General features: G+C 42.2%; 1 protein-coding gene across 1 annotated transcript in view; it reads left to right on the top strand.

Annotated features, from left to right (window-relative positions):
* Positions 1 to 223: 223 nt before the first annotated feature.
* TMED4 (transmembrane p24 trafficking protein 4) overlaps positions 224 to 13,199 on the top strand; it is a 30,135-nt gene continuing 17,159 nt past the window's right edge. The window contains exons 1-4 of the mRNA XM_030201753.1: positions 224 to 454; positions 6,999 to 7,099; positions 10,784 to 10,909; positions 12,468 to 12,614. Coding sequence (XP_030057613.1) covers positions 322 to 454; positions 6,999 to 7,099; positions 10,784 to 10,909; positions 12,468 to 12,614 — 507 coding nt within the window. The 5' untranslated portion in view covers positions 224 to 321. The remainder of the gene's footprint in view (positions 455 to 6,998; positions 7,100 to 10,783; positions 10,910 to 12,467; positions 12,615 to 13,199) is intronic.

Genomic DNA, 13,199 nt, shown 5'->3' on the forward strand with positions numbered 1-13,199 from the left:
ATAAAAGCCAGGGTAAGACAGCTCTGCGTGCGTTTCAAGCGTCTTTCTGGGCCTACAACCACAGCCGTGTCCTTGTGAGAAGGGTAACACACACAAGAGGAAATTTAACAACGTCTCTATATTAAACCTCCTTGAGGGCGGGGTAAGGAGGCAGGACTGAACCCGCCTACACCCTTCTTGCGCAATGCGCATGCTCGCGAATGAAGCGGGCCCATTGGAGCGCCTTGCAAAACGCATTGGTCTGCGCATGGTCGTTGCAGGTGTGCTGTGTGTTCCAGAAGGTCTTTTTTTTTTTTAATGTCCGGCTGTCGGTAGAAGGGAATGTATTGTAGGATGTATCCAGTGTTGTTCTTCCTTTTCCAGCTCGGTTTGGTCCGGGCCCTCTATTTCCACATCGGGGAGACGGAGAAACGGTGCTTCATAGAGGAGATCCCCGATGAGACCATGGTGATAGGTGAGCGGCCGCTTAGGCTTCGGGTTCATGAGAGTACGAGGCCATAGTAGTCCAATTGCATTTTGGAACTTGTAGTTCTGATTACATATAAGGGACACGCTTTTGCAGCCGATCTGCTGTGGGACATTAGGTGAACGGCAGCAAAACCTAATCTGACTGAATCTTGCGAGAACACAAGTTGGGGATCCAGGATAACTGCTTGCATTTCCCAATATCTTCCAAGTTCCTGTGGCCTGCCCTGCTTTGAGCACTGACTCGCTTTAATATTATTGGCTATGGCTAGGGAGCCACACGGATAGGGAGGGACTGCAAAGTAAACCCTTATACTCTTCCTGCTGACTGAGCTTGCAGGGTGCCCACGTCAGCTCTCCACAGCCTTTCCCATGGACAGAGTTAAGGAAATGGGATTGACTTTTTTTTTTTTTCTTTTTTAATGCCGTTGTGAAAGCTATAGGATATCACATTCTGCATAGATATTGACAGATGAGGTGGCAATCCTTTGACTCAGTCTGACCTTTTCTGCTTGTCTATTGTAGTTGATGACAAAAGAGGGAGTTTCAGAGCTCTAGGGGCAGGTATAGCAAAAGTTTTGCTCCACTGAAAATTTTGTACAGTTCTACACAAACATAAACACAAAGAAGAAGATGTCAGACAATGTTCAAAACGGGCCATGTAGTCTTCCCCGTTTAGATTTTCGTTTGGCAGGTAGTACTGGATTGCATTTGGGAATGTGATATGTATAATTCCTCCCTCACCTTTGTTTTTCTGATATCTGTCCCAAGCACAACACAATCTGTGTATGTTTTTAAGTTCCTGTTTTATTTTTTTTCTCCTTCAGAAGGGTATTCCAGGCATCTGCCCATTTCTGTGAAAAAATATTCTTCTCCCAGAGCTTCACAACAATGACCCCTAGTTTGATAACTTCCCTTCTGTTGGAAAAGATTTGCTGCTTGTTTATGAGTATGTTTACGTTCAGTCTACAAAATTAGTTTTAAAAAGACTACAAACTTTGTTCACATTTTTGTCAGAGAAGTAGTATGTTCTATCTTCATGTCTGCCTGTATAAGTTTTATTTTAATTTCCTATGTTCATTTAGAGCACTTTCTAATAAAGTATGAAATGATGTGGCAAAATGCATGGAAGCTTGCAAGTATTCCAAAGTGCAGGCATTTTCTTGCTGCTTTTCATGTGAAGTTCACTAGGAAAGTCACTTTGCAAAATTACATTTTGCAGTTGCAAACGTTTGCAGAAAATCTACTTCATATGTAAGTTTGTGTAAATTTAGCATTAATAAGCTGCTGCTGCTGCAATGCAAAATCATGCAAGGCAGTTCATTAATGCTAAAAACATGCACAACAAAAAAGATTCACAGGCCTGTGTTCACTGTAAAAACAAAGCAAAACTGGAGTTCAAAAGCTGTGCTTATTCTCCCCCCACCCCCCCAAGCTCTAACAGCAACCAAAAAAACGTGTCCATTTGTATGGTGGCATGAAAATATTAAAGGGTTTACTGGGCTGAATTGGAGGTCCCCCACTCCTTCCTGGAACCCTGCCCTTGAGGGGGGGGGGGGGGTAATGTCAACTCCCTGGTGGTCAAGTGGTCCCAGTGTTGTGCTAAAACATTTACATCGCCATCCTTTAAGAATGTAATGATTAGGGTTGCCTGGCACCCCAGCTCACTCAGGGTCCATAGGGGCGGGGAACCACTCACTTCTGCCCCATAAGCTGCCAGCATCAAAATGGAGCTGGTTGAAATAAGTCACTGACAACAAATGGGGAGGGTCAGGATCTTAGAGGGGGCGAGTTGTAGTTGGTGCTATTAATAAGAAGAAGTCACATCTTTTTTTGTTGGTTATCCTGATATCCTCTTAACTTCTTTTCCTGACTCTCCTTTTTTTTTCTCGGTTTTGATTGGGGTATTGTGATTTTTTTTCAACTCATGTCCATTTCTTTGGAGTTTCTTTTGTATTCCATCTGTATTCTCATTCAAAGTTATGTATTATTGAAATTCAAAATAAAATTGTACCGAACAAACAGTTCAGATGTTTCCCCATGGAGAAAGTGTGCAGAGTGTCAAGTTCTTAAACTTTTTATAAAGACAAGAGGAGGTAATTTTAACCATTTCCTCCTCTAGTTTAGTTTTGTAAGTGGGTTACCATCCCCTCCCAATGGTCTGTACAAAGCCTCTCTCCAAGCCTCCCCTTGGACACAAAACTGCATTTTACATCTTCATATGTGGGAGAACTAAGACACAGGGGATGCAGGATACATCTGCTCTAGGCAGGAATTAGTTCTACAAATTACTTTCCTTTAACTGTTTAATATATATAGATTTTTTTTGTGTGTGGGGGGGGGGGGGGTACTGTGATTATCAAGATGTGGTAAGTCTGGCTTTTACTGCACCTTAATGTATCACAGGAGCAACTATAATAAAAGCAGTTTTAACATATAGGTAGGTGCATTCACTGTCCCTAGTGGGCTCAATGTTTTGTACCTGGGGCAGTGGTGGGTTAGGTGACTTATCCAGGGTCACAAGGAGCTGCAGTGGGAACTGAACCCAGTTCCCCAGGTTCTCAGCCCACTGCACTAACCATTAGGTTAGTCCTTCACTCCACAGGCAGAATCAATTCCCTTGGTAGCTTGGTATAACAGGTTGGTCACTCCTGTGGTATATGAATAACTACTTGTGATCAGCCTCATAAGCAGCATTATGTTATCCCGGGAATGTTTGGTTGCATCTTAAAGGGGCTAGGCAAAGTCAAATCCAGATCCCCTCCTCCCCACCCTACCTTGTTATATCTCTGGTCTCTAATGGAGTCAGGTAGGAGCGAGACTATTGCCGGGGGCTGCCAACGCCATTTTGAACCTGGTGCCTGCAAGGGAATTGATTCTGCCTGTGGAGTGGAAGACTAGCCTAATGGTTAGTGCAGTGGGCTGAGAACTTGGGGAACTGGGTTCAGTTCCCACTGCAGCTCCTTGTGACCCTGGGTAAGTCACCTAACCCACCACTGCTCCAGGTACAAAATTTTGTGAACCCACTAGGGACAGACAATGTACCTACCTATATGTTAAAACTGCTTTTATTGTACCCATAGAAAAATGATATATCAAATCCATGACCCTTTACACCACTAGAGACCAGGGATATCGCAGTGGTGGGGGAGGCCTCAGGACAGGGGTTAAAGATTTTTTTTTAGGGGGGGGTGCAGTTTGATTTGACTTTGCTGAGCTCCTGGGAATGTTAAAATAATCCCAGCTTTTGCTGACATTTTTCCAGTTAACAATGTGGCTTGTATTCACTGCAAGCTGCATTTATAGAATTTACATAGTAACAAGGTGTCTTGCATCTCATTTCTGTGTAGCCCACAACAACTTAAAATACCATGCATTATGATAAAAGGCACTAATAATGCAAGTTATATTAACAAGCATTAAAAGGCAAAAAAACACATTATAGCTGTAAGAGAGCAAACCAGTCTTCAGGACCTTTGTACTGTTTGATCTTGTTCCTCCTCTTTTGGGGTTTTAGCTCAGTCTGTATTGAATGAAAATTAATGGTGCCATAGTCCAACTGGAGGTGGGGGGGGGGGGGGGGGAGTCGCCATATTTTTGTAGGCCATCCCGACTCAGCAGAGCCTGTAATATCAGTCCTTGGCTCGGAAAGAGGGTCTGTCTACTCTGTCCCGAGCTGTGTGAGTTCCTTGGGATCCTGGTGAACTGAATCTGCCAAATCTAAAAGTGTGTGTTCCAGGTTGGACAGTCTAAAACCTAAGAAATGTTGCCCCCTTTTTGATAGTTGGAGAGTTCCTGCTTTTGATGAACCAGCAAATATATTTCTAAAACATACAGTCTGTTCACAAAATATATAATCTTAACAAAATGACAGGTACTCGGTTAATGTCAACAAATACTCCTGTATCAAAAATATTACATATAATAAGTTTAGTAAAAATATATATATTAAAGGAAATGCCCTCAGACCGTTCCAATCACTCATATAGTACTTTGAAGCTAGTTGAGTAAAGCTCAAATTTTTTTTGAGGTTCCACGTGAGTCCTTGATGATCTTTTGAGATGAAACTGTGGTCGAGCGATTTCAGTGAAGATGAGGCATCGACGAGAGTTTACAATAGGAAAAAAAAACTCTTTTTGGAGGGCATGAAAACGTTTAATTGACACACAGTGCATAATAAGATAAGTGCCTTATCATAATATTGCATATTTTTAATATGTTTGATTTTGGACACTTGAACACTGGAACACTTTATTGAATTGTGGTGTGGCGGTTTGCAATGACCCAGTGATATAGATGTCCACTTATATTCACCTTTGAGGTGTCCTTTGATGGATACAATATGAATGAGTGGAACAATCTGAGGGCATTTTCTTTAATATATATTTTTATAAAAATTATTGTATGTAATATTGATATAGGAGTACTTGTTGATAAACCACATTAGTGGAGTACCTGTCATTTACATAGTAGATGACGGCAGAAAAAGACCTGCACGGTCCATCCAGTCTGCCCAACAAGATAAACTCATATGTGCTACTTTTTGTGTATACCTTACCTTAATTTGTACCTGTCCTTTTCAGGGCACAGACCATATAAGTCTGCCCAGCACTATCCCCGCCTCCCAACCACCAGCCCCGCCTCCCACCACCGGTTCTGGCACAGACCGTATAAGTCTGCCCAGCACCATCCCCGCCACTGGCTCTGCCACCCAATCTCGGCTAAGCTCCTTAGGATCCATTCCTTCTGAACAGGATTCATTTATGTTTATCCCACACATGTTTGAATTCCGTTACCGTTTTCATTTCCACCACCTCCCGCGGGAGGGCATTCCAAGCATCCACTACTCTCTCTGTGAAAAAATACTTCCTGACATTTTTCTTGAGTCTGCCCCCCTTCAATCTCATTTCATGTCCTCTCGTTCTACCGCCTTCGCATCTCCGGAAAAGGTTCGTTTGCGGATTAATACCTTTCAAATATTTGAACGTCTGTATCATATCACCCCTGTTTCTCCTTTCCTCCAGAGTATACATGTTCAGGTCAGCAAGTCTCTCCTCATACGTCTTGTAACGCAAATCCCATACCATTCTCGTAGCTTTTCTTTGCACCGCTTCAATTCTTTTTACATTCTTAGCAAGATACGGCCTCCAAAACTGAACACAATACTCCAGGTGGGGCCTCATCAACGATTTATACAGAGGCATCAACACCCCCTTTCTTCTGCTGGTCATACCTCTCTCTATACAGCCAAACAACCTTCTAGCTACGGCCACCGCCTTGTCACACTGTTTCGTCGCCTTCAAATCCTCAGATACTATCACCCCAAGATCCCTCTCCCCGTCTGCACTTATCAGACTCTCCCTGCCTAACACATACGTCGCCCGTGGATTTCTATTCCATAAGTGCATCACTTTGCATTTCTTCGCATTGAATTTTAATTGCCAAACCTTAGACCATTCTTCTAGCTTCCGTAGGTCCTTTTTCATGTTTTCCACTCCCTCCGGGGTGTCCACTCTGTTACAGATCTTAGTATCATCCACAAATAGGCAAACTTTACCTTCTAACCCTTCGGCAATGTCACTCACAAATATATTGAACAGAATCGGCCAAAGCACCGATCCTTGAGGCACTCCACTACTCACCTTTCCCTCCTCCGAGCGAATTCCATTATTTTATAGAGGAGTGTGGTAGCCGTGTTAGTCCACTCTTAAGGTTATCAATAGAAATCAAACAAAATAAAACATGGAAAAGAAAATAAGATACCTTTTTTATTGGACATAACTTAATACATTTCTTGATTAGCTTTCGAAGGTCGCCCTTCTTCCTCAGATCGGAAATAAGCAAATGTGCTAGCTGACAGTTTATATAAGTGAAAGCATTCAAGCATTACTATGACAGTCTGACAGGGTGGGAGGATGGGGGTGGGCAGGAGGTATGCATGGGGACATCAAAGCATATGCTTTGATGTCCCCATGCATACCTCCTACCAACTCCCACCCTGTCAGACTGTCATAGTAATGCTTGAATGCTTTCACTTATATACACTGTCAGCTAGCACATTTGCTTATTTCCGATCTGAGGAAGAAGGGCGACCTTCGAAAGCTAATCAAGAAATGTATTAAGTTATGTCCAATAAAAAAGGTATCATCTTATTTTCTTTTCCATGTTTTATTTTGTTTGATTTCTATTGATAACATTATTTTTATAAAAATTATTGTATGTAATATTGATATAGGAGTACTTATTGATATACCACATTAGTGGAGTACCTGTCATTTTGTAAAGATTATATATTTTGATGAACCAGCAGCATGTCTAACAACTGCTCATAAAGGTGTGAGCACAGGAAATGAAAGTCAACACAGAATAATTATGGAAGGGAGCAGAGAGACCAGGGTGATAGAGAAGGTACTGGATGATGTGATGTCTACTTTCCTTTGCTTCCCCCTTCCCCATCACCTAGGTTTTGATCCACTTGTTGCCACAAATAAAAATATGAGGTTGCACTTTACCATGATTTCTTTGCTCTGCAGGGAATTACCGCACTCAGCTATGGGACAAGCAGACAGAGGCCTTCCTTCCTTCCACACCAGGATTAGGGATGTTTGTGGAAGTAAAGGATCCGGATGGAAAGGTAACAATTCTGCAGGAGATGGTTTGTGATGGGCAGGGCTTTTTTTGAGGGAGTACTTCGGGGTACTGAGTACCAGCACCTTTTCCATTGTCTGTTAAAACTGACCCATGGTCCCCAAGTTTTAATGAAAGAGCTCAGGCTCTACACACCAATTCTGCCTTGTCATAGATTCTATGACTAGTTGCAGGGAGCCTGGCTATTGTGGGATGGATCCCTCAGTGCTCACCCCACTCCTGAAGGGTGGCCTGGCATTTGAGTACTGGTACCTTTTTTGCTAGAAAAAACACACTGGCGATGGGGAATCACTGGCCAGACTGTTTCAGGTTTATGTACCAAACCCTACCATTTCTAATCTGCCTCATTTCTGCTGTGGAAGTAGTAGTCTATAGAAATGTGGTACAGCCAGAGACCCCCACTGGAAGAGTGGGAGGCCAAACCTTAGAGCTCAGGCTATTAGAAACTCTGGCCAAGTCAAAAATCTGTTGGCTAGTATGGCTAGGAGCTTGCTGGAAAAGCATGGCTTAGTTTTTAGCCCGGATTGAGGCCTAAATAATATAAATTGGAAAAGTTTGGTCAAGAAATCTAAAAACAAAATGGAACCCGTAGCTACAAAATGGATTCCCTTATTTCTGTATCTGAGTTAGAAAAAAACTTGTTTTTCTGAAGATAATGCCAGGTGCAAGAAAATAGGGAAGTAACAGTTGAGATAAAGGAGGGGCTCTTTCCTGAGAGCATCTTGTGGTTAGCGAAGAAAAGTGGTAAACAACTTTAATATGGGAGCCATTGTAGACCCATTAAGTTGAATGGAAGGAAGCGGGTATAAAAGGAGCAGCAAATCTGGGTGGGGTGAGAGAAGTTCCAGATGCCATCCAGAGATGCTGCCAGCCAGAGCTGAAGTCAGATTGATGTTCCCGATTGCCTTGTATTGCCTTGGTAAGAAATAAAAATATATCTTTGCAATCTATCTTTCCTTTCTCTTTCTTATACAATATTTGAAGTAATTAATCTCTGGGGTAGAAATGGGTATAGGCAGGTGCTTATATTTTCCTCCACCAACACAAGAGTCAGATGGTCATTGATAGCCTTTAGATGGATAGGATCAGCCTTCTTGGAAACCTCTCTGGTACGTGGCCAGCTAGGCAAACTACCAGAGGGGATCCATGGGGAATTTACCTCTAATAAATTCAAGTCTCATGGGTGCTTTGCTGAATCTCACAACTAGCAACTTGTGCTTTTAAGAAGTAGTACTAACAACAATTTTTTTTCAGACAAAAGTTTCTTTTTCTTTCTGGTTATATGTAAATCTTGAGCAGATTAATATTGATGGTAGTTTTTTTAATTTACCTACTGTTCATCAGAGCTTAATGGAAGCATCATATTGATACGTTTAAAACATGAATACAGCATGGACAGCTGAAGAATGTATATTCATCAGAACCTCAAGTTGGCTAAGTTTGGTGCTATCGGTTTTGTTACATCATATAAATGACAGCTGTGGCTGATGCTGCTGGGTGAGACACTGCAGTAGGCAACTGTGTAAATCACCTAGGGCAGGGCCTGTGAATCTGTGTGAACTCAGTGGCCCTGCTTCCTGCATAGGCTTCCTGTTCATTGGGAATCTTATGTTTGAGGAGGGGATGGAGCTGCTCAAAGATCTGTGTGTGTGTTCTGTTCCACAGAGCCTATGCTGGCCTAGGTGTTGTTGATGGTTGCCTACTAATGGAAGGGTAGAATGCAAGAACTGGGGCCAACCTAATTTGTCCTGTCATAGAAAATGTACATTTTTTTCTTCTCTCCAATGTTTATTCTGGGTTTATTTCTCTCTTTTTATCACTTTTTCATAAGAACATAAGTGTTGCCATACTGGGACAGACCAAAGTTCCATGAAGCCTAGTATCCTGTTCCCAACAGTGGCCAATCCAGGTCACAAGTACCTGGCAAGGTCCCAAAACAGTAAAACATATTTGATGCTGCTTATCCTAGAAATAAGCAGTGGATTTTCCCCAAGTCCATCTTAATAATGGCTTATGGACTTTTGTTTTAGGAAATTATCCAAACCTGTTTTAAACCCTGCTAAACTAACTGCTTCTACCACATTCTCTGGCAACTAAGTTGTCCCCACACAATGTCACAGATACAGGAACCACTGCAAGTGTGATTCACTACTCTAGAAAGCTGTAGTTCCTTTGAATTTCACTTCCTTTCTTCCTTCTGTCCTCACCTCTTGTACCCCTCCAGTGCCCCAATGATCAGAAGCAAACACAGGCACTGGAGGCTGTTAGCATCATACTAGCGCCCACTTTTGCTCCCGCCCCATCTTCAGAGCTAGCGAGCACATGAAATGAGCTCACTGACTCTGACCACAAGTAGCATGCAAATGCATTTCAAACAGGGCATTACTTATTCCTCACCAGTGCTCATCAGGCAGTGTGCCAAACATTGGTGCTGCTCCCATGGCAAATCCTACGCCAGCTCAGAGCTGGCGTTAGGGTTTGCGTAGCATTGGGGAGGAATGGGGAGCCCTGTCCAGCGTGCATTTGCATGCTTACAGGCCCCTCCACCCCAGACACAGGGGGCTGTAGGACTGGTGGGCTTCCAACCCCCCCTCCCCCCGGTACCTTTAGAAGTGGAGGAGGGAGTAGTGCTCCCTTCTCCTGGGGTGCCACCTTCAAAATGGTGGCGCCCTGCCTGGTGCTTCTAGCATACATGACTGATACACATGAATTATTTTCTTACCATCTGATATCAAAGCCAACCTAAGAAGTATGTCTCCTTTTGAGTTTAAAATTTTAAATTGATTTTAATGGATTAAATGAATATGTTAGCATGTAACTTATATATTTGTGTTTATCAGTTTGTATGTACATGCTCTCAATATATTTTCTTATTTATAGTTGTGTATCTTCATGGTATATCAATTTAAAAAATATACAAACATATGACTATAAAATATGAAAATAAATACTAAGAACATGTACATACAAACAAATTGATAAACACATATGTAAATATATATAAATAAATTACATACTAACATATTAATTCAATCCATTAAAACCAGTTTAAAATTGTAAACTCGCCATAGAGGAGTGCAGTCTAAAGGAGATGTGCCTTCTTAGGTTGGCTTTGATAACCTAAAATATCAGATGGTAAATAATGGTTTTCATATTTTTATAGTCATGTGTGTGTTTATTTTTAATTGAGGTATCCGTGATGATTTTTGTTGTTGGTTATTTGGCTTGAATATTGAAACTTGTCAAAAAATTTTGGACTTAGTTTGAATCCACAGCTTTGTGTTCCATAGTTGTTGCTCCTCACTTTCTGCCGTAGGAGGCTAGATATCCTGTCAGCCTTTTAGGGGTCCTGTCTCTCAGTTGTTCTCTTGTACAAATGCGTGGTTTGCCTTCCTGGTTGTTTTGGGACTGATGCAGGTATGTGTAAACATGGATGAAGCACGAGCAGCTAAAAGTTGAAATGGGGAAGGGCATTTTTTAACACCACGTGTTAACCATAATTAGTTGTGCATCTTTTCATTCCAGAATGCCAAACTGTCAAATGCAATGATCAGAAAAACAAGGATGCCTTGAAATAAGAGTAACAGAGCCAAGAAAGAGGCAGGTTGATGTAACTAAGCTTTTGGGAATTCAGCTTCTGCCCTTTCACTGCTGTCCGTTCTCAATGCAGGTTATCTTATCCAGGCAGTATGGCTCTGAGGGGCGCTTCACCTTCACCTCTCACACACCGGGTGAGCACCAGATCTGCCTTCATTCTAACTCCACCAAGATGGCGCTTTTTGCTGGTGGGAAACTGGTAAGCAGCGTTTCACTAACAGTGTACTGGTTATGCTTTATTTAATGATAACAAATGATTAAATAAGAACACTTGACAGTAATTGTGTCAGTAAAGCTGGTACTCAACAAATGTCTCAAATTCTATCTCCCCTTTCTAAAGAACAATGAAATTTAGTATGTGAAGGAACAATTGGGTCACTGAAAAATTGATGTGAGGTGGGTTTTTTTTTTCTGGGAGCGACTTGAGTAATGAGTTATCACAGGATATCGGGTACTTGATTATCCATTGAATTTGTAAGTCCAAAATATCGATTTTTATTTAGTCCTGCAAAACAAACATGTATGGTTAGTGTATACACGGAAGTCTCATTCTCAAAACTTCAAACTGAAAACTTTGCAAATCAGTTAAGCACAAAAGTGCAAAGAAATGTTCCTCAGAATTTGTGTTCATGTGGAGATATCCCTTGAAACAGCCTATTCAGCAAAATATGTCTATTGGGGATCTGTTTTGGGTTCCAAATTCACCCCCCCCCCCCCCCCCCCCCGTTTTACAAAGTCACACGGTAATGCCAACACAGCCCATTCACTTTGAATGGGCTATGTGGGCATTACCGCACCAGCAGCCACCAGCACGGCTTAAAGGGGGGGGGGGGGGGTAAGTGGCAAGTCCACTGAGGAAAAATTCTTTATTTTTCGCTGAATGAAATGGATTTCTAGGTTTTGGTTTTTTTTAATAGCTTGGAGAGAGACTTCAGTGTATGTACTAACCATGTGTGTTTTTTGTTCTGCTGGATTTAAAAGATTGATGAATATTTTGGATTTACAAATTCACTGGATAGAGTAGGTACTAGATGCACTGTGATTTAACTCTCATGAGTGTGTCCCTCTGTCTGATGCATGATATGAGCACATCCACCAGCTTTTGATAAAGTTCTTGAGAGTACTGATTTCATTGCAGTTGGGAAGGTGAAGAGAAAATGTTTAAAACGTAACAAAAATCCTAGAATACAAAGCAGATGTGAAAGTTACCTGCTTCGGTTGAGCTATGCAAAAGTGTAACTGAAACCTAATGCACTATGCTCTGGCCACTAGGTTTAGGAGCTGCTTTCTCCTCATGCATATTACATATTTGTTGGTGGAACATTCTGCAGAGGCATGTTACGGTAGTAGACAGGTGCCATGTTAGTACTGATGATTATTAAGAGTATTGTTAGTTGTAGTATACCTGAATCCTGTGTATTATCACTGTGCAAATACTTTGATTATTTAGGGTAGTGTTTCTGAGATTCAGTTGATGGGGCAGCAGCAGTAATACTGTTAACATCTACTTTTGTAGGCAGTTGCTACTTAAGAGTTCTTGGCATTCTATTCTGTGGTCTCATTTGCATGGACACTGAGGCCACAGGGAATGGAAGGTCTCGGGAAGATGGGCTGAGTGAAAGTGTAAATCTTAACCACAGGTTCTAAAGTTGCAGCTCTTCCTCAGGCTTTGAATGAGATTTTTGACTATACCAGTATGCCTTATATTGGTGTAAAATGGTCTGGGTACAGAAATGTGCTGATTTTTCTTGCCGCAGAGGGTGCATCTGGATATCCAGGTTGGGGAGCATGCCAACAACTACCCTGAGATCGCAGCCAAGGACAAGTTGACGGAACTGCAACTGAGAGTCAGACAGCTACTGGACCAGGTGGAGCAGATTCAGAAGGAGCAGAACTACCAAAGAGTAAGAAAGGGATGGCCACATGCATGGGGGGGGGGGGGGGGGGGGGGGGAGGCTGGGGGTTGTACAGCACTATATGTGACAAACATGGGATGACCTGGGGCGCCAGAGAAGGTGAGTTCTTTTCATTCTGATTAGTGATTCATCTTGTTGAAATGAAATAAAGGCAGTCTGCTTCTGTAAATTTTATTATCTTATCCTACTACAGCAGCTAGACCAATGGGTTATGTCCCTGTACCAGCAGATGGGAGGAAGAGAAATTTGAATATTCCGGTGACATCATCACTATAAAGAGTGATGCAGTCTAGATCACTTCAGTATTTCTCTGCTTGCAGCGGGATAGGAGGATAGGCCTAACTCCCTAGGCTGTAGTCTTATGGGTTGTGGTTCTGAAGTAAGAGTTTGTGGCTAGTGCTCCTGGGAATTGATCCATGAGCCTGCCCCTAGTTGAGCTCAGGAGGATGGTGCCCCCCCTCTCCCAGTTCACTCTGCAAGCCAATAAGTATAATAAATAAATTTTTAAAAAAGGCAAACGGCTGCCACCTCCTTTTTAATTACAAAGGAGCTGGGCACAGACAAGCTGCAGAG

Source organism: Microcaecilia unicolor, chromosome 4, assembly GCF_901765095.1.
Source record: "Microcaecilia unicolor chromosome 4, aMicUni1.1, whole genome shotgun sequence".
Classification (NCBI taxonomy): Eukaryota; Metazoa; Chordata; class Amphibia; order Gymnophiona; family Siphonopidae; genus Microcaecilia; species Microcaecilia unicolor.